A 23,237-nucleotide genomic window follows, 5' to 3' on the forward strand; every position below is an offset into this window, starting at 1 on the left:
TTCCCATCTCCGTCAAGACTTTCTGTCTCCAACTAACTCAATTACGGCTGCCATTGGGATGCAGATTCGCTCTTGAGACGGAGGGAGACGATATGACAAATTACTGCTAATTCTCTTAAACGGATTAAAAGCACTCTCTTTATCATAATTCCCGTTCTTTTGAACCCAGTGATCAGATACCTGAGGGAAGAGAGGCTTGTGTGTTTGTTAAACTCCCAGCAGGACGTCGTTAACGCAACGAGTCGCCAGTATCTCCGTTCAATTAAACTTCAGATGCACCGGGGGTTTTTCAGCACGAGTGTGTTTTAGAGACGGTGATGCAAGGTGTGAATGACTTCCATCTGCATACTGTAGCTTCAGGAGAAACCAAGGGATGGGGTTTCTGGAGACCGGATCGATGTGAGAAATACGGGATATTATTCCCTCGAGACAAGAGCGAGAAATGCAGATTTAACGCTGGTGAAGAGACTCAGACAAGAGCGTGAGCTAATTAAGAGTTATGTAACATGCGATTGGTTTGGCGCTTTCCACAATTTCATTACACTGTCACATGACTTTATAAAGCGTTAGACCATCTGTCCAGGATTTTAAATAGAACTGATGCAAATTTTACCACTTCTTGCATTATTAAATAATGCATTATTAAATTCTTGCATTATCTGTTGCAATTAGCTGTCTGTAAATCCAAGGTTTGATCAAACAGATTGCAGAGAATCGAGCATCAGTTTGGCCTCATTTAAAAACACTACACTCCTAAAAAATGCTGGGTTAAAAACAACCCAGCGCTGGGTGAAATATGGACAAACTCAGCAGCTGGGTTGTTTTGACCCACAGCGGTTGGGTTAAATATTTATTTAACTGAACTATTGCTTTAAAATGACTATATTTCACGCTTAAAGTGAACCCAAAAATAGGTTGTAAATTAACATTTATTTAATATGTTCAATAAATGGACATGCATTAATAAGTTGAATAAATACAACTTTTTTTTAAATTTCTTATTAATAAATGTTCACTTTTAGATTTTTGCTGATGCCTCTAGTAATTATGCATCAGGGCCGTATTCACAAAACATCTTAAGGCTAAAACTAGCTTAGTTTAGAGTAGTGAAGTAGTGAAGAGGACTCCTAAGTCACTAAGACAACTCACAGCTATCCTAAAATGGCTGTTACCGGCAATCTGCCTCAGAATATAAATATTTTAAAAACATTTGACGATAACGAGCATTTAAAATGGAATAAACGTTAAGGTTTGGAAGCTATCCCAACTCCAAATTGTCCTTTGATTATATCCTTTTCATTAACCAGTTGGGCAAGAAGTAACAGATCTTCTAGCGTCCAGTTTGGTTTTCTTTTACGTTTGCATGTCTTACTATCAGCCGTGATTATTCTACTCTGTTCATTAAAAGGTGGTTTATATGCATCCTACAAGAAGCATACATGTAAGAGACTGACAATTAGCTGAACATATATTTGTTTAATTAGTGACACAGCCTGCATGTTAAAATCTTTATTTGAATGTGCAATTAACATTATTTTTTAAACCTTTATTTGGATATGGCAACATAATATCGTGCTCTACAATATTTGTATGAATAAATCTCTGACAGAGACCCCTCCCCTCTCCTATCAGCCAATCACTGTGTGTATAGTTAATAAGCATGCTGACATGATCCATAGCAACGAGGCTAGCCCCGCCCCCGCAGTTACGAAACATTACAAACAACCGCTGGGTTAAATACTGGGTTTTGTAGAGTGTATATAAACACACACACGTCACTGTAACTTTAGTAATTATCTGAAAAAAGCTATTTGAGTTTGTAATGTTTCTCTTTATTGTTCTTGTTTAGACACATAAAACACATCCATTATTGTCTTCATGTGTCCAGTTACTCACTTTGTAAACTCGCCGATGTAAAGTGCTGCGTTCCTGCGGCCCTTTAAAATATATCTTGAAATTTGCTCTTGATCTTCACATAAATATCCCACAGAAACGCCATGATCATGTTTTCCAGTCTCTCTCATTTACTGAGTTAAAGGTAGTTAAATAGTAACATTAATATATGTTTATGCATGTATGTATAAGAGCCCTGCTTATATAAGATTGTTTTCTCTTCTGAAGGTTAAGCACCGTCTTTCACTTACCGTTAGTTGGAAAAGAAAATAATTGCTTCGTTTTTAAGAGCTTCTGGCTCTGTTTTATATCCTGTTTGTGAAAAATGCAAATTATAATCCATTTCATATGCATTCTGAATGTATTATAATTCACCTTGATCAGCTGTATGTTCTCACACAAAGTTACACGCAAATAATAGTCAAGGTGATTGTTAATGGTTATATAAAATTAATCATGTACTTTACAGTATAATACATTACAACACTCATTAAAGCTATAACTATGACTATATGTAAGTGTTGTAATGTTTCGTAACTGTGGTGTGTATTAAAATTTGTAATTTTCAGGTTTAACATTTCACAAAAGAAATTCCATGCTTTTGTAATTTATTATTATTATTATTATTATTATTATTATTATTTTATATATATATATATATATATATATATATATATATATATATATATATATATATATATATATATATATATATATTCTAGGTTTATCTAACATTTATATTTTATTTTAGCTTTATTTAAATTACCAAAAAACATTTTTGAATAGGTTTAGTTAACAACATGAATAATAATAACAACAATAACAACATGGATAATTTCTAAACTTCATTATATAGTTAATTCAGCATACAGGCATCAGGTAGCATCAGTGAGTGAGTGTTGATGGGCCGTTCGTGTCCATTAATACCCCTGTCATTAACATGGACGCAGCAAAATTATGTTTAATAGTCTCCACTTTCATTCCATCAATCATTGATTTTGTTGTGCACCTGCTACAGTTATTAAACCCAACCTCAGTGTGTGTGTGGTAATTACCCCCGACACCTGTGTGTCTCCGCAACAGCCCCTGTGTGTGTGTGTGTGTGTGTGTGTGTGTGTGTGCGCACGTGTTTGTCAGCAGTTGATCTTGTTTATGTCTTGCGGTTGGTCCTGTCTTGTCTTTGTACAGAAATTATTGCTCATGTTAGAGCTGGACGTTATATTGAATATTAATGATTTTGCTTGTGATTTCAGTGATTTTTAATGCCGTTTTTATTTGGCAATAAATAGGCTTACTGCAGTAGTCTGTGTTATCGGTTTTACACATTTTGATTTTTTTATAGAATTTAAAAACTATTTAGTTCTGCTGAACGACAGACGCTACAAGAAGAGACAACTGACAAGACAAGTTGGTGTCAAAACAAAAAACAAAAGCACCTTTTTGACAATATTTCTAATAAATGTGAGTTTGTCTTTGTTTCATTGTTAAAATAATAATGAACCACAAGCTAAGCATTATTTTTAAAGTAAGGGGAAATCCACAAATCTTTCATATATTTGTTTAATACATTATAATGTGGATATATTTGGACCCCCACGCATGAAATACTGGAATATATATATATATATATATATATATATATCGTTGCCAGGAATTAAAGGGACAGTTCACCCAGAAATTAAATTTTCGTCATTTACTCAGCCTCATGTTGTTCCAAACCTGTACGAATTTCTTTCTTCTTTTGAGAACAAAAGAAGATATTTTGAAGAATGTTGGTAACCAGACAGTTGACGGTAGCCATTGACTTCCATAGTATGAAAAAAAAAATACTATGAAAGTCAATGGCTACCATCGACTGTGTTTGTTTAACCACATTCTTCAGAATATCTTATTTTTCTTTTTTCTTTTTTTCATTTTTGGGTGAACTGTAAAAATGAATTCCCTCATTGTATTAAATCGTGGCCATGTTGTAGTAATTAATTAAATCAAAACGAGGCAGTGAATTAGTACAACAAGGTCACTATTTCATAAAACAAAGGAAATCATAAGAACAAATTCTTAATTCGTGGCCACAATAAATGCATTTTTGTCACATGCTGCTTTGTACATCATCTGTTCTGTTTAATATAAGCAAGTTTTGTCATTGTTTTTATTTAGAATAATAAGCATTTGTTTGTTAAAAGTATAAGAAAATGTAAAGATCAAAGTTGCAAAGCTGGAAATTTAACTTGTGTGCAAAATTGGAATATTGCAAAAAAAAAATTCTGGGAAACTGGTGCAACGCATTAATAATTCAAATGAAAGTTGCTGCAAGCCTTTTCCTCTATTTTCCTATGTGATAAATGACCTGCGCCAGACAAAACGCAATAAAAATGCTGTTATCTTACCTTGCGTTTGCATGCCTGATGTTTGGGAACGCATTCGTCTGGAAGTTTATGCACATTTTTTGAATTTATGCATATCTTGGCGTTTCCATCTAGCATTTTTTTATGCAATATCCCAAAATTTGCATACAAATAGGTGGGTGGAAACAGCTACAAACAAATATCTTGTACAATGTAGTATAATCGGTAACACCGTTTTTGTAACAAGTTTATTAATCGCTGGGAATATTTCCACACCATCTATCCTTCGGTTCTTGAGTGTAAGAGCATGAAGACAGAGATGTTTTAATAGTGTCTCTGATTTACAATTCAGTGCAAAAACATTGTTAAAGTTGGTAAGTTTCTGTAACTCAGTTCCAGTTGTTCTGAAATATGTCGATTTTGATGCTGTTTCATTACTGTACTGTTATATTGGTGAATTATTAACGGATATGATTAGATCTGACCTGAACAAACCCCATCTGCCTCATTTCCCTTCACATTCTGCTCTCAAGTGAATCTTGTTGACATTTTCTGACTTAAGATATTGTTGGACAGTAAAATAGGGAAAATAAATTATATAAACATATCTTTTAAAAGATACCTTTGTCGTGTCTATAAACCAAAATAATAATAAAAAACACGATAAATGCCTCAGAAATCATATAAAGCCATTCAAATATTGAACAGATTGGTTAAGTGAATGATTCAATGACTCACTCATCAAGACAGTCACTTGTTTCATATTCAGAAGTATCATTTCATATATATATATATATATACTGACAATGTTATTTTGAAACATGTCTCTAATAGTGTTATTTATGAAATTGTAACTGTAGTGTAAATGCATTCATGTCATCTCTTAGCTGCATCGATTTATTTAAGATTATTTGTTTTTAAAAGAAGTTTGTTTGTTTTTTTTCTGCCCAGGCTGTTTCTTTGATTAAAAATACAGTAAAACAGGAACTGACCCCAAACTTTTGAACGGTACTTCAGCATCGCAACACACTAAAACGTACACAGAACAACACTCTAGCATAGACTTTAGGTAAAATGCATATCTCATTTTTCGAATCAAACCCAGGCTGTGAGTGATTTTTACAGCACCTTTTCTACAGTTATAGTTTCTTGTTTTGATTTGTGAGCCACTATAATTGTTCCTCAGAGATGCATTTGCAATGTTGTGCCCACTGAATGATCGACAACTCACTTCCCTCACAGCCTTTTAAATCCAGTTTTGCGCTGATGATTTCTTCAGAAAATATAGAAATATGGTGTTTATTAGTGGATATATTTGTTCTGAAATACAGTCTCACTGAGGCTTATCCTTTCATTTTTGGAAATGATAGTTAATGATAATGTTATGAAGTTTGCATGTCCCATTAGTGGTATATTGGATATAATCCAGATGTAAATGTGTGTAATTTTGAAGTTAAATTGAGCTGGATAGAGTCAGTGGGGTGGATCTGTAGCCTCATGGGTAAAAATGTCTCGTTACAGACGCATCCAACTCTGGCATCCGAATGAAAGAGATGCGGGAATGCATTTACAGGGATATTTGGACTAAAAATTATAATTTGGTCATATTCACTCCTCTCCAAACTTTTCTTCTGTGAAACACAGTAGGATCAATTTAGCAGGAAGACTGAGTTGCTCTTTTCCAATCACCAAAAGACCAGTCAAACTCCAAAAAAGGACAAAATAAGACCCATTAAAGTGGTGCGTAGGACAAGTCTTCTGAAGTCATATGATAACTTTGTAGCTTTTGTTCGAATGAAAATCTTGGTAACGCTTTACTTAAAGCTTTTATGTATAATGCATTATAAAGGTGTTCATAATGTATGTTGTAATGCATCATGTGTTTTCATAAATAATTGTAAGCAAGGATAAAATCCATTATAATACTTGAAGGTTTGTTTGTCACGTGTTTTAATGCATTATATTTACTATATAGATAAGTAATAAGATGGTTTATAACTCTAATATATATATATATATATATATATATATATATATATAATTTTTTTTTTTTTTTCCTGAGATCATAAAATACATTGTATGGTGCATTACAAGGTTATTATAGTTATCTAAAACTAAAACTAAAATGAAAACCATTCAAATTTAAAAAAAAATAAACATTAAATTAAATAAAATAAAATATAGAATTTATGTGTGTGTGTGTATATATATATATATATATATATATATATATATATATATATTATGGACAAGGCAACATTTCTCACTTTAAATTGATCTACTAAAATCTAAAATAACTAAAACTGAAATTAAAATGAATAAAAACTATTTAGACATGTATGAAAAAATAACCAAAACAACTAAATTACTAAAATAAAAAAAATAAAATGAAAACAGAACCTATAAAAAATAAAAACGGATGCAAAATATTAATAAAAACTATAACAATTTATCAATGATATAAAAACAACATTGGTGCATTAAAGGCACATTTAATCCATTAAAACTTTTTATTATGCATTATATATAAAGACGTTATGTAAATTGTTACCAAAAGTGCTTTTTATTGGTGCATATGGTATAAAGACTGTCATTGGAGCAGTTGCCTTTTACATTTAGCCTTAACAGATTCATATTAGTCTTGAAAAGTACATATTATTACCTAATGCGTACATATGAGTAGCTTTTAAAGGGATCCAGAAGCAGTGGCAGCTTTTGTACCTTTTTTTTCTGAGAGCGAATGACTGATGCTGCTTTTGTCCTCTTTGGATCTTGGCAGCGTCTTCATTCATTTAATTTTTTCTTGTGAAACAAAGTCCCACAGATATAGAGCGGCATGAGCGGGGAAGAAAATTGAGAAAATGGAGTTCACTTTAACTGAAGTCATATTTAATTTATGTGGAGAGCTGGGTAGAAATTTACCAATTTAGCCACTGATCTCTCACTTATGTCTTATATTGCGAGTAATGAGTTCTGACTGTATTTTCAGGGCTAATTGGCTGTGTGTGTGTGTGTGTGTGTGTTTGTTTCAGATCGTGGGTAATCGGAGCCATCGCCCTGCTCTGTCTGCTGGGCCTGACCTGGGCGTTCGGCCTGATGTATGTTAACGAGAGTACAGTGATCATGGCGTACCTCTTCACCATCTTTAACTCGCTGCAGGGCATGTTCATCTTCATATTTCACTGCGTCCTGCAGAAGAAGGTTGGGAAAAACACCGTCAGATACACACACCATACAGACCAAATACAGAAAGAATATATGGCTATGGTTACTTTACAGAGCAATAACATAAAACCAAAACATGCCAAGTAAACTCATACAGCTATTTTGAATAAAATGTTAATTTTAAATATAAAATTGTATTTTAATTTTATTATTTAGCATTTTTAGCACATTATAAACATTGCTGTTATTGTTAACTAAAACCATTACAAATCGTTTGTGGTGAATTAAATATAGCTGAAATAAAATATAAATATTAGATTTTTTTAAAATTAAAAGAAAAAAATAAACAGAAATTAGAAATGTTGCCTTGGCAACTAAGTTATAGAAAATAAGTTTAAGCATTAAAATGACTACTAAACTGAAATAAAAAATAAATTAAAGCTAAATAGGATTATTAAAAAAAATACTAATACAAATATAAAGTTGCTAAATAAAATTTAAATTAAAACCTGAAATAAAATTAAAATGTGTTATTGTTAAGTAAAATTATTAAATTAATTAATTTAAATAAAGCTGAAAAAATATAAATATTAAAAAAAAACTGAAATGGAAATTGGAAATGTTGCCTTGGCAACTAACTGATAAAAAATAAGTAGTTGAAGTAAGTTAAGTACTAAAATTACTACTAAAATAAATTAAAGATAAATAGGGATATTACAAATAAAATAAAATTAATTAATGTGAAAATATAAAAATAAAACTAATTCAAAATAATAAAACAGCAGCCTGTTCAAAGTGGTTTAACGGCTTATAATTACAGGCCTGTTCACTACATTTTGTCATTTTGACATGAGGCCAAGTCCGTTTTCAGCTGATGGAGACATTTCAAGAGTTGATGAAACTTCACTGAACTCATTTATAATGCTTCGTCATTAAATAAACACTTCCATATATTACACACAACCTTTACACAGTACATCAGTGGTGACAGTCCGGAAACACAACGACAGTGAAAACGCAATAAATGACAGCAGAGGCATGGTTTAATGGCTGTGGTGTGTGTGTGGTGTGTGTGTGTGTGTGTGTGTGTGTGTGTGTGCAGGTGCGTAAGGAGTATGGGAAGTGTCTGCGGACTCACTGCTACAGCGGGAAGAACGTGGAGTCGTCTATGGGTTCGGTGAAGAGCTCGTCGTCACGCGGCCCGGGGCGATATTCCTCTGCGTCGCAGGTACACACACACACACCGACACAGAAGCACAAACACAAGAGATTTTGTGAGTGTCCGTGTGTATATTCTCTCTCACTCTCTCTCTCTCTCTCTGTCTCTTTCTCTTGTTTTCTTTCCTCTTTCATCACAAGGTTCATCACCCGCCTTGTATGACAAACTCCTCACAGTTACAGTATGAACAAGTAACTATCAGCCCTGTGACTTACACACACACACACACACACCTGAGCAGCTCAGTGCATCGCTCTCATTCACTTTCATTGTGTTAGAAGCAGTATTTCAGTAAGAGTCAGTTATTGTACATTTTGTATACTTATGGTCAAAAGTTTGGAGTAATCCATATATTTTAATGTTTTTAAGACTCCTCTGTCCACCAAAGCTTTGTTTATTTGATTAAAATCACAGTAAAAACAATAATATGGTGAAATATTATTACAATTAAAAAAAAATTCTGTTTTATTTTTAAATGTAATTCAATGCTGTGATCAAAGCTGAATTGTCAGCGTAATTACTCGAGTCTTCAGTGTCACATGATCCTTCAGAAATCATTTAATTAATAATCAATAATAATTCCATTATTCCAAACTCTCAACCCATATTTTTTTAAATATAATTTTAATTATTTTTTATATATATATTTTTTAATTGCATGTAAAACAATATGCACTATGAAATAATAATCATTTTTAACAGCAGTAATTTATACCATTGTCACATTACCTCCTTATTTTACATGTTTCATTCAGAATATGGTTTCCAGTTATCATAAAACTAGATATTTAGCTTTTTTAATCCATTTGGAAGTGTGTTAAAGATGTAAGTAAAGATGGTTTAAGTTAAAAGTCATAGTAGATATTATTCCCAGGTCATGTTTGAAATATAAGGTCGAGCACTTTGCATTATGGGAAACATAAATCATTTATTTATATATTTTACAATACAATCCATTCAAAACCAAAATGCACTACTGTCCACTGCACATTTTGACGATTTTGAAGTTTATATAATAAAAAAGTTATTGTAGTGTTTTACAGGAAAGGCAAGAAAATATTAATTATTTTGTGCTTTTTCCAAAACTCTATTTCATGTATATTTGCTGCACAAATATACTGAAATATTTGCAGTATATTTTTTTGAATCAATTCAATTGCAAAATCTATAATTCATTCCTTTCTAGAACAGTCATCATTTGTATTCGTGTCCTCGGACTGAAGCGCGACGCAGGAAGGATTTCCATTGCATGTTGTCCTTGTCTCAAACAAATCTACAGCTTTACATATCTGTGCTTTAATATCTCATTTCCATGGTAACAGTTTGTATGGTTACATGATCACCATGGAGACTAGGTTTCCAATTTGACCTTTGGCCTTTCAGAGGTCGTGTGCAAACGTGTAACGAGAGTCTGACATGCAGCAGAATTACGCACGTCTGACCTGTGATCGTGTGTGTGTGTGAGTGTGTGTAAATGTCAGAGAGATGAGGAACAGACACACAATTCTTATACTGACAAACAAACACTGCTGCGGTGTGTTGGGAGCATTTTAGGAGGGATAAAGCAAAAAATGAGCATTTTGTCATGGTTTGCTCACAATTGGGTCGTTCCAAACCTGTGGTGTTTAAGAGATTGAAAGGCTGTTTGGTTTAATTTCTGACTGATTAGTGTGTAGCAGATGAAGTGATCTGTCTCTTATTATGTGAGGAATGTGTGTGAAACACTGTTGTTGTTCACAGAGCCGAATCCGCCGCATGTGGAACGACACGGTGAGGAAGCAGTCCGAGTCTTCATTCATGGCTGGAGACATTAACAGTTCAGCGACACTCAACAGAGGTACACACACACACACACACACACACACACACACACACACACACACAGACACACACACACACACACACACACAGACACTCTCTCTCACACACACACACACACACACACACACACAGACACAGACACAGACACACACACACTCTCTCACACAGACACACACACACACACACACACACAGACACACACACACAGACACACACACACACACACTCTCTCTCTCTCACACACACACACACACACACACACTCTCTCTCTCTCTCACACACACACACACACACACACTCTCTCTCACACACACACACACACACACACACACATGAAAATGTTGTCAGTATTCACTTACCCCAATGTTGTTCCAAACCCGTAAAAGCTTTGTTCGTCCTCAAAACACAATTTAAGATATTTTGGATGAAAACCGGGAGGCTTGTGACTGTCCCATTAACTGCAAAGTAAATTACACCGTTAAGGTCCATAAAAGTATAAAATAAAACATCGTCAGAATAGTCCATCTGCCATCAGTGGTTCAATCTGAATTTTATGAAGCGAAGAGAATACTGTTTGTATGCAAAGAAAATTAAAATAACGACTTTGTTGAACAATTCATCGTTATTTTTATTTCTTTGCATACTAAAAGTATGCAAAGAAACAAAGCGTTTATGGGTTTGGAACGACATGGGGGTAAGTGATTATGACAACATTTTCATTTTGGGGCGGGGTATCCCTTTAAAGAGAGACACATTCAGGACCGTTCTGAACACATTTAAGTACACTTTTAAAATGTTAAATCAAAAGATTTACTTTTAAGTACATTTTAAATCATTGTTTTAATACTATTTAGTACTATTGTTTTAAAGAAGTGCACGGATCCAGTATAATGTTACACATCAGATTTTCCCCCAACCTTTAACTAAACGTTGATGTAAGACATAACAGATTATGTTTGTGTGAATCTCGCCACGACATATTTAGCAATAACGTACTTTATAGGGAGATTGCGGGGTCTGGGAGAGGCGTGTCTTCTCATACGCTTTGCAAATGTCAGTCAGCATGATCGTTTTGTTTTCATCATGGGTTCGAAAATCATATTCACTAGTATGAACTCGAGATGTCATCGAGAATTCGATATTAATATTCACAAAGCTGGAATGCTGCACTTTGCAACAATAGACCTACAGCTTGTGACGAGAAGCAGCAGCAGTCGCAAATAACATGCAATTAAGTGTCCAAACACATTCAGTCACACTTAAGTATGTCCAAGGGATGTTAAAACACATAACAGATTTCCTCTTATTTATATACTTGTGGCTAATTTGATTATGCTTCCAGCTACCAGCAATGTTTCGTGCTCTCAGCTCAGTTTGACATGTTGTAGCATATTTATTTTCATTCCAGAACTGAAAAGCATGTCCTAAAATCTGAAATAAAGTCAGATCCTACTAAAAACAAGCTGAATGTAACCAGCGCCTGCAGAGTTTGGCGTCCCATATAATTGCATGTTTGAAATCAGTGCAGAAAAGAGTTCAGAAAGATTTCATATCTACAGATAAAACTTAAAACTGCGCTTATGTTTCTTTAATGAAGATCTTTCCAAATCCTGACATTCAATACATTAAACATTTACAAGTAAATTCAGAGCCTGTGCATTTCTCCTGCCGTGCGTTTGAAATGCTGCTTTAATTGCGTGAGAAAAGTTCATAAAAAACAGAATATGCAAATAAGTCTATTTTTGTGGCCAGTAAAATAAAAAGAAAAACTGTTAATTAAACTAGTAGTGTGTCGAGATAAGCAGAACATAGAAAAGAGTCCTGAAAGTTAAAGTTAAGACCGTTTTAATAACTGTCAGCTGAATGTAATGAATGAAGCTCATTTAATTTACATTTAGATTACATTCATGTTCGCTCAATCTCTGTGTATATTGTGTAAATGAGAGGTAAACAGGTGGATGAGGGTTTAATTAGCATGGAATATGCCGTATCATAATACGCAACATTTCCAGTGGAGTGAAATGACAGCAGTGAGCTGCAGGCCTCGGTGATGCAGACGCTTCATTCCCTCGGTGAAAGCGGAGCGATTGGACAAGACAGAAGAACAGCTGACGCTGAGAAACATCTCAGGATGATTCACCCCAGACTCACGCTGCTTCAGTACAAGAAAATAAGCCACTTTCCACAAATAACACACAAAATACCTGCTCAAATATCAGTTTTTCACATTTTCCTTGAGCTTTCCAAATGCTTGCCAAGGAAACTGATTTTTTGGGTTTTCCTCTGGTTATTTTAGTATAATTAAGATTGCATTATAATATATAATAATAATGACTACCATATATATATTTAGCATGATTTACAGAAGATACCCCCTAAAATGGCATTCAGTGTAACAATAGTTCATATAGCCTACCAAAAAAAGTCATGTCAGGCATATTTAATAACAAGCCTTAAATACATTTTACATAAATGTAGGTTACGCTGAGTGACGATAGAATATTATTTCACCAATGTTATTTCGATTACATTCATGTTCGCTCAATCTCTGTGTATATTGTGTAAATGAGAGGTAAACAGGTGGATGAGGGTTTAATTAGTGTGGAAGATGCCGTATCTTAATACGAAACAGGCTGAATGACCATAGAATATTATTTCACCAATCTTTTTTTGTTTGTTTTTTTTTTCACAAAAATTGAAACATTAAAGTAAACACTTTACTTGCATTTAAAATGCTTTCTGTGTATATACAATCACTCTTGTTTATGTAATTTGATGTGAAATAGGACGTCTAATCTAATAAATCTACACATTTATTGAGGGATAGAGCTGAGAAGGTTAAGAGGCGCCAATGCCCTGATCCCAGTAAAGCTATTTGATGTTTAAAAATACTACCTTTACTTGAGGAAAGTGCCATAAAACCATTCAGATAATGTCAAAAGCTTCTAAAGAAATTTACAAAAGAAAATACTAGATATATGAGCCATTTTTCCAGTCGAGGCAGGATTTATCAGATTTAGCTCACTTATAAGAGCAATTTTGTTCTTAAACTCTGGCTTTTAAAGCCCCCCCCCCCCCCCCCCCCCCCACACACACACACACAGAGAGAGAGAGCGGTGTGCAGGGGAATGAAGATCTGCTCTGAATATCAGACACCTCTGTGAAGCTGATTTCTCTCTGTCTGTCTCTCTCTCTCTGTCTGCGTTATGATCAGTGAGACACTAATGTTCTGTTATGATGATGGATTGACCCTCTCTAGAGAGAGGAAGTGTCACGATGGCAATAATTAGGCTCTCAGCACTTAACCCAGATGTGTGTGTGCGTGTGTGTTCATGTGTGTGCGTGTGTGTGTGTGTGAGACGCTCCATCGCTCATGCTGCTCAGAGCGGACAGAGACACAAAGCCCAACTCAGAGGAAGAGTGTGTGAGAGACATACAGAGAAATCACAATACACACACACACACACACACACACACACACACACACACACACACACACATTTACTGAGTCACCCGCCTGTCACAGGACAGATTCTGAGACACAAAACCATCAAAGAATTACAATAACTACAGAAAACATTCTGTAGTCAAAGAAAACATTTTAAAACTTATTTTAGGACAGCCAGTGAGCCAGTAACTACAATTTATTATTGAATTATTTTAATTATTTAATCACACTTTTTGTTGTTGTTGATAACCCAAACAGTCTTTATGCATAGGTCATAGTGAGATAGACTTTAAATATAATCATGTCACATAATTTCAGCCTTTGTCATAATTTAGACTTTATCTCATAATTATGAAAAATTATCTCATAATTTTGACATTTTTCATAATTTAGACTATCTCATAATTATAACTTAGCATCTCATAATTTTTATCATAATTATGACAGTATCTCATATTTTTGACTTGCATATTTTGATTTTTTTTTATGTATTACCTATGACTATAGCAGAAAGTACTGAGTGAAGTTATGTTGTATAAACTTAAATTACTACGTGTGTGTGCATGTAGTTATTTATATATAATAAAGAACTGTGTGTATATACAGAAAGCACTAAGTAATATGTTTGTATAATATAGTAGTAAGTACTACTGCTGATACCCTAATACTTTATGGTTTTATTCTTAGTTATCTTGAGATGTCTTCTGCTCAATTATAGCGTATAAAACTTGGCAAATGTGTTAACCACACACATTTTTATAATTACACATTACACATTTTTAATCATGTTAATGTGTTAATTCTGACAGCCATAATATGTTTATGAATCATTTTACCTCCTCAAAGGGATGTTGTTGCCATGGAGGTTTAGCTCAGTTTTGGAGAGATTTTTTCAGAGGTCAGGACCTTCTGTGCAAACACTGTGGAGGTCAAAGGTCAATTTGTGTAATAATTTCCTCTGCATTTAAAGCTCAACCTCTTGCTTTCTGTGTCGTATCACTGAAGGCGCTTATCTCATAGTTCAGCGTATGATTTTCAGAGGTGTATAATTAGCCGACAGCGTAATAAACGTGCCTACGCTGATACTCACGATTCTGTTGAATAAATGAGCTCATAAAGGACACGGTCTTCATTGAAGAATCAAATTGAAAGTATTATACAATGACATTTTTTTAAATTGACTAGTTGATAGGTTATCTGAATGACTAGTCGTTCATGTTAGGATCACATCTCTTCTTTATTTGTGTTAAATGGCAGATATATAAATAAAAAAAAAGGCTATAACAAGTCTTGTTATCGCAAAGTCAAAAAACAAGAGCTGAGCTGAAAGCATTACATTCTTATTGATAACTAAAAGCATAATTAAATTAGCTAAAATATTTAATAAACAAACGCAAGGGGCAGGAAATGCAGAACTTTGTGAAAATCCAATTTTGTGGAAATGGGTGCGCACAGATTCTGTGTGGGCCGGCCGAGAGATTATGCACAATAATAGAAACACTGCTCACAGCAGGCAATTTCAATCCAGCAGTAATTGTCGTGAAAGTGAAGAAGATGGAGGAGAATTTGTTGCAAAAGCGGTGCTTTTAAAAGGGATGAATTTTCAAGACACAAGATCTTGGAGAGATAGAACTGTCAGAATGCTGAAGCACGCTTGCATGTTAACAACCTTTCAGAGAAGTTCTGTCTGTAAATTCATCCCTATTTATCACCACTGCTGCCAATATGAACCACTCTATGGAATGGTTTGATGAGCAGAGTGTTATTTCCTGTGTTAAGGGAAGTTTGAGCAGAACATAAAGGGTTTGTCCCTTTTTAATTAACCACTAGCCTTTTGTTTACATCACAGATGTGAAACATGATTTGCTTCATGCTATCGCTAGTCAGATGTACAGTTGGTGATTAGGAGGAGGAAGATTCTCATTTGGAAGCCGTTTTAAGCCACACAAAACAAATGCTTTGATAAATCATTATTATGAAATGAGTATGAGATAATCATAATTATGTGATTATGAGACTGACAGAACATAGAAATTGTGAGATAAACTCAGTTATTACATAAAGACTAAATTGACAAGTCAAAATTATGAGATAAAACATAATTAAGAGATTAACTTAATATTATGACAAAAGGTTGAAATTATGAGATACGTTATAATTATGCAATAAAAAAAGAGTTATAAGATTATGACAGAACATATAAAGTATGAGATAAAAGGTCAGTTATTACGTAAAAAGCTAAATTGACCAAGTCCAGATTATGAGATAGTCTAAACTATGAGAATTCAAATGTATGAGATAAGTCATTATGTGATTAAAACACCTTCAAGAGATTATGGCAGAAAATAGAAATTATTACATAAAAATCAAAAGTGAATTATGAAAAGTAATACTTATGAGATAAAGTCTAAATTAAGAAGTCAAAAGTATGAGCTTTATTACTTTTTTATTACAATTATACAAATGATAATTTACTTTTATCTCATCATGACTTAGTATCTCATCATTGTGATTTATGCCATATTATGATTTAATACAGCATTATTTTCTTTTTTATTTAGTGGACATGGGCTTGCATACATTCTAGAAAGCATTTGATTGGGGGAAAATGATATGCTGTAGGTGCAAAATGAGTAATCAATATTGTTGGCCTTTGAAAAAGAGATAATGTTCTTCCAAAATGCACTGCAACACTGACATAAACCGTCAGAGTCTCTGATGAGATAAGAATGCTAACATTGGTTGAATGCTCTTGTTTTTTTTTTTTTGTGGCTGCTGATGAGACGGCTGTATGATAACAATGCTAACATTGCTGCTGCATTTGTTTGATCTTCTCTGTGTGTTCTTCTCTCCATCTGTGCGGCTGTATCAGGTGCCATGGCCAATCACCTCATCCCAAACACTCTGCTGCGCGCTCACGCCTCTAACAACCCCTATAACACCTTACTGGGCGAATCAGCCGTCTATAACAACCCCTCCCTCAGCATGTACAACACTCAAGGTGTGCTGCATTCTTCCGTTGCTTTGACTTCCAGTGCACTAACTGTGTGTGTGTGTGTGTGTGTGTTTGTGTGTGTGTGTGTGTGTGTGTGTGCGTGTGTGTGTGTGTGTGTCTGTGTGTGTGTGTGAGTTGGGGAAAAGGGCTCCGCTATGTGGCTTCAAGCTGAACGTGTCTGCGGTCATCTTTGTCTTTTGTCTGGTACAGTCTGGTCCAAACAAACACATAATTCCCAATGAAAAATTAGTTCATAGAGCTGAAATAATTATAATAACTGATGGCTACATTTAGCGGCATGACAGAAATGCCACTCAATCTTTATATGTATTAGAGCTTAATTGCAGAGTAAAAACAAATCACCCGCTACTCTGAAGACACGTCACACTAATGTGTCTGGTGCAGATGGGTTTGGACAGTCACACTAAACTTGATGCAACTCAAAACAATTAACGTGCCTCTTGCATGCGATGCACTCAGTAAGATTTCATTACAATACATCTGCAGACCAAAAATCTGCTGCAATGACCTCAAGAGACCTGGTACAAGCATGGGATAGGGACATTTTCATCTAGCCAGAAATGCGACTGCAGACAAATGGATTAGTGCCGAAACATAACACACAATAGTCTACGCTTCTGAAGATAATGCCAGTCTAATGCAACAGCGATGCTACACAGTTTTTGTGGCATGTCACAGCATTCATGCAGCTGAATGTGTTCCTGGCATGCAAATACTCAGACATCACACATCTAGAGTGTTCCTTCAGGCCAGACATCTACCATGCACTCTGCAACTGCAAGTGCAACTGCAAACTTTATACATGCATTAGTGCTAAATGATATGATTAAATAGTCCACTCTTCTGAAGACATTTCAATCTAATGTGTCTCATGCACAAGGGTTTGGACGGCAATGTTAGACAGTTTTTGTGGTATGTTGCAGCACTGATGGAGCTGCAAACGATGAATGCATTCCCTGTATGCAAACACTCAGACTCAGACTTTTGGCCAGGAATCTACCATGTACTCATGCTGCAGGACAATTTCAGGACAAGCAAGGGATAACATTTTTTTTTCATCTAGAGAGAAATGCAACTGCAATTTTGTGCATGCATTAGTGCTTAATCACAAGACAAAACTGTCCACACTGGACTGAAGACATACCAGTCTAATGTGCCTCGTGCATTAGGGTTTGGACAGCGACGCTACACAGATTTTGTGGCATGCCAAAGCATTGGTGCAGCTGAAAGCAATAAATGCATTCCTTTCATGCAAAAACAAGACTTTACACATCTTGAGTGCTCCTTCAGACCAGAAATCTACCATGCCCTTATGCTGCAATTTTGGCCATGGCATTTCAGGACCAGCATGTGATAACAAATGCGACTGCAGACTTTATACATGCATTAATGCCTGGCATTTCAGGAGGAGCATGGTATGACAATGCTTTTTAACTAAACAGAAATGTGACTGCAACTTGAATCACAGTACCAAATTGTCTGGTCTGTAGGCACTAGGTATTTCTATGGTGTGTCACAGCACTGATGCAACTAAACACAATAAATTTTCTCCTTGCATGCAAAAACACTCAGTAAGACTTCACAAAGACTTAAGTGTTTAGACCTGAAATCTACCATGCGCTCATGCTGCAATGCATGCAGGGGCCATGGCATAATAGAAATGCGACTGCAGATTTTATACATGCATTATTGCCTGGCATTTCAGGACGAGCATGGTATAATGACACTTACATGCACTATGCATGCACTCGTTATACTTCCACTCTTATGAAGACATGTCACTCTCATGTGTCTCATGCAGAAGGGTTTGGACAGATGCTAGAAGTTTTTTGTGGCATGTCACAGCACTGATGTGCCTCAACAGAGCATGCTTTTTCAGAGCTGCTTGGAAAAAAGGTCTGTTTTTTCAAAGCAATATTTCATTCGCCTATCGCATTCTTTTAGAACATGAATCTACCACGCTCTCACGCTGAGATGCCCGCAGGAGGCCTGGCTTCTCCTATTAGCAGTAACGCATCTCTGCATGCAGCTGTCTCACGCCGTCTCGCCCTGTCTGTCTGTTGCACTGGTGATCTGCTTTCTCCCCGTCACCACCTGTTACTGCCACCTCCACTAACGCATAGATCTGAAAGAATTCAGAAGGCTCTTGAGACAGAGAGACAGACACGTTTCTGGACAATGTCAGTGGGGAGGGGGAGCGCTGGATAACAACCTCTTCATCTACGTTGACAATATTGTAGCGACCTTGAAATCTAATATCAATAAAAGCCCCGAAATTACGAATAGATCCCAGGCCACTTTTAATGTTCCTCTTTAGCCCGATCAATAACTCTCTTACCGAATACAAGTCTAACCGTGGAACCGTGTTCAGAGCGGAGCGCGTCACTAATGGAAACAGAAGCCAATTCTGCGCCCTCCAGACATTCAGGGGACTTTAAAGCACAATTTTATGGCATTTACATGTGCATCCTGGGATTTGCAAGGGGACATGGGCTTGTGTGTCTGTATTTGAGAGGTGGAACGAGGAGGTTGAGCGTAGCCGTTTACCTGCGCTTCATTAATCTGTGTGCATGTTCTATTTGAGCGGTCACTGTGAATGCTTACCTGTACCTTTTTCTCTTTCCTTTTCCATGCTGTCCTTTAAGAGCCCTACAGAGAGACAAGTATGGGAGTCAAACTAAACATTGCTTACCAAATGTAATTTCCCTTAACGTTATTACTCTTTCCGTAAAACTATAGTAAACGCCATTCTGCTAAGAGATGTTTTAGTCAATATTCTAATCAGAGAGCACTCTCAACCTCATTAAAATGAAAACCTAATTTTCTCATCTCTTCTTCAGCGCAAAGTGATGCTTTTGTTAAAATAGAAGCTGAGTGGACAATTCAGTGTTTTGCCACCCTGGTCTTTTTCCCCTAATTAAAATTTGCATATTTTGTCTAAGCCATTGATAGGTAAAACAAATGCTATTTATTTGTTTATGCCCAAATGATGCTGCTAAAAAATGGTAAACAAGAAAGTGCTCCCACCATTTGTTATACGAGTGTGGGAGTGTGTTAATAGCCCACGCTTGCACACTTCTTTTCATGAAGAATTTAACATCAAGACGCTGATATGCAAAATTTAATTAACTTAGAGAAATCTATAGGCAGAGAAGCTGCTCTCTCTGTACCTAATGATATAATTAGTGTTATATAAAGGCCAGCATGATTTGGTTTGTCGAAAGCTTTTACGTGCATTAGCTGTCATGTATTGTTGCGTGTTTGTGTTCATGCATTGTGTTTCTGTTGTGTTTGCTGGCTTTGCAGAGTGATTTGTGTGTTATTTTATATGTGAGATGAGAACAATCGAGGTTGCAAATTTATAGTCTAAAGATGAGCTTGACAGGTAAGTCCATTATCGCAGGTTTAGCTGGCACGTTTCAGTGAATTCTGGAATGAGTTTTAAACCTCACATCAGCCTTGAACCCCTGACGAATCTGATCAATACCCAAAATAGTACTCGGGGACGAACGGTTTCAAGGTTTTTCGGCTTGTTTCAGTGAGCCGTTTTGCATGTCGGTCTTACAGATGCGCCAGGCGCAAGTGATTTTAATTACTCTTCTCTCTGACTCTCCGTCTTGCAGAGGGAATCCTGAACAATGCTCGGGATACAAGTGCCATGGATACTCTACCACTGAATGGTAACCACGGCAACAGCTACAGCTTGGCCAGCGCTGATTACATGAGCGACTGCGTGCAAATCATCGACCGCACGTACAACGTACACAAAGAGACCACGCTGGAGAAACGGATCCTGAAAGAGCTCACCTCCAATTACCTGCCCACCTACCTGAACAACCACGACCGCACGGCCGAGCATGGACGCAACCTCATGAACAAGCTGGTTAACGAAGTCAGCAACGGAGGCGGGGTGAAGGACTCGCCCATGCTGCCCGTCAATCTCGCATTGGGCCTGGATGACTCTGCATCTTTCCCGCACGAGGACAGTCTGGGGCTGGAGCTGATCAGGGAGGAGTCCAACGCACCCTTGCTTCCGCCGCCACGCCACATCCAGCCTCTTCCCTCCACCTTCAGCTCGGCCTCTTCATCGCGACGGCGCCTTCCGCAAGAAAACAGCGAGAGTTTCTTCCCTTTGCTTACAGAGGAGCAAACGGAAGAGACTCCGTCCCCGCAGAGAGACTCGCTCTACACCAGCATGCCTACGCTGCCTGACCCCGAGCGCTCCGACACGCATTCGCTGCCCCGCAGCGGTGACACGCACACTCTCCCCAGAAGCGGCGAGCTGGACGACGTGTATTATAAGAGCATGCCCAACTTGGGCTCACGCAACCATCTGCACCAGCTGCACAGCTACTACCAGCTGGGTCGCGGCAGCAGTGACGGCTTTATCGTCCCGCCCAAAGATGAGCTTTCGCCCGAAGAAACGCCGCAGGAAACCGCACACATGGTCACCAGCCTATAGAGGGCGCCAAACCCCGTCGCATTCATGCCCGTAACCCATGACATCTTGACATCCGCTGGCTCTTCTACGTTTCCGTACCGTTCTGTCATCCACAGTTGTTCACTTTTGCTTTTTCGTGTCCGCAGAGAAATGAACTGCAACAACAAACCTTGGGGGGGGGCGATTTTGTATTCCGTTCAGGAGAGGATTATGGGTACTCTTGCTTGTTGAGGAATGAAACCTGACATTCTTTGGATTATATTGGTCGTGCACTTCTATTTCAAGGGAAAACGGACCAGAAAATGGATTTGCTTTATAAGCTTGTGGGGGAGTGTGAGATTTCGAGGGTTTTTTACTCACTATGACCCCGAAGGAATACAAATAACTGCCAAAAAACATTGTTAGTAGCTCAGTGCGTCTAGTCAACACCAATCAAGTCTGTGACTCGAAAACTATTTTAATATCTTCTGTATCCATATTTGCTTTTTAAATATTTTTCTTCTCACGTGGTGAAAAGCAGCACATTTTGCTGTGATGGAGAACAATACGAAGAAAGGCGTCTTCTCCACGCGCTCTCCAGTGTCATTTCTGTTCTTTGCTGTATTAATAACAAATATCGAGAAGCGGGGGAAGAACTAATACCAGAGAATTCTACAATATTTCTATGTAAATGTACAGACACTAGTGTTACACAGGATAGTGCTTATTCTGTTCCTACGCCCTCCGCTTCTGTAACCATGGTGATTTCAGATCATTTCCTTTCTCTCCCGATGGTCTCGTCCTCAACGACAGGTTTTGATCCCTCGCTCTTTTTTTAAATTATATCTTTTACATTCACGTCTTCATTTCAGTATGAATAATGGCAAGTTGAACAAAAATGACAGGATAGACAAAAAATAATTCCTATTGTTCCTCATTCTCTTTGATTTATAGACACCAGTTTGTAGATGAATGAAGAAAGGAAGCCCAACATTGAAAATATGTTGCCATTTTGGAGAAGAGATATGAGAAGTATCGCGGTATATGATCAACGGAGGTCGTTTTCATTCAGACAGAGGTTCACTTGTGTGATTTAGCTGCAGAGATCCAGCATACCGTCTTTTTTCTTTTATTATTATTTTTATTTTTTTTTCTGGTGGAGAATGAATGGTTATTTATTTCACTGAGGGAGAAAGTACAAACTATTCAGCAAAAAATGTCTGGGGGTAAAATGAATGTGGCATTTTTTTTTATCATTACAAATATGATTTTATTTATTCTTTTTTCCTTTTTTTCTCCTGTGGTTGAATGACCTCTCACTAATATTTGTTGTAACAGTGAAACTTGTTTGCCAACAAATAAATGACTGACAGAGTGAAGCCGAGAGATGCTGGCTGTGTACGTTTTCTGCAACACGACACATTTTGTTAATTAGGGGTTCTTTTGACGAATGAACTGTTACATATATGGTAAAAAAAAGATATAAGTAATAAAGAGTGATATAATAAAGATTTGATTGTGGTTTTGATCAACTTTCAGGTGGATTTTTGTATAATGTGTGATACTCTGTGTGCTGGTAATGACATTTTTCACTTTATAGAGAAAATAAACCATCAAATTAACATTTAATTTAGAATAAAATTGAAGATTGATTGCTTCAGAATTGAATTCTCCAATATTACTTAATTTGGTAATGAATGCTAATAAAGCCACTTTCAGATCACCATTTGCATGTATTCAAGTGCAACTGAGAATATTACAAGCAAAAGCAATTAATTCAGTGGAGTTGTACAAGCATACTAACTTTCTATAAATGCTGAACTAAAATATCAGGGCAGCTGGTTAGCCAAATGTCATGTAAAAATAGTCAAATTAATGAATTCTGTGGTCTCTTGTCACTCTTCAATTGT

The 23,237-nt window shown here is 36.3% G+C and overlaps 1 protein-coding gene across 1 annotated transcript in view; it reads left to right on the forward strand.

The window, feature by feature from the left end:
* Nucleotides 1-22,703, forward strand: part of LOC306881696 (adhesion G protein-coupled receptor L3-like) — a gene marked incomplete at its 5' end in the record, with an annotated part of 194,108 nt that extends 171,405 nt beyond the window's left edge. Inside the window, 7 exons of the mRNA XM_079435914.1 lie at nt 7,271-7,439; nt 8,506-8,631; nt 8,763-8,813; nt 10,363-10,459; nt 16,764-16,892; nt 19,553-19,570; nt 20,531-22,703. Of these exons, the coding sequence (XP_079292040.1) occupies nt 7,271-7,439; nt 8,506-8,631; nt 8,763-8,813; nt 10,363-10,459; nt 16,764-16,892; nt 19,553-19,570; nt 20,531-21,369 (1,429 nt within the window). The 3' untranslated portion in view covers nt 21,370-22,703. The remainder of the gene's footprint in view (nt 1-7,270; nt 7,440-8,505; nt 8,632-8,762; nt 8,814-10,362; nt 10,460-16,763; nt 16,893-19,552; nt 19,571-20,530) is intronic.
* Nucleotides 22,704-23,237: the final 534 nt, after the last annotated feature.

Source organism: Barbus barbus (assembly GCF_936440315.1).
Source record: "Barbus barbus genome assembly, chromosome: 2".
Classification (NCBI taxonomy): Eukaryota; Metazoa; Chordata; class Actinopteri; order Cypriniformes; family Cyprinidae; genus Barbus; species Barbus barbus.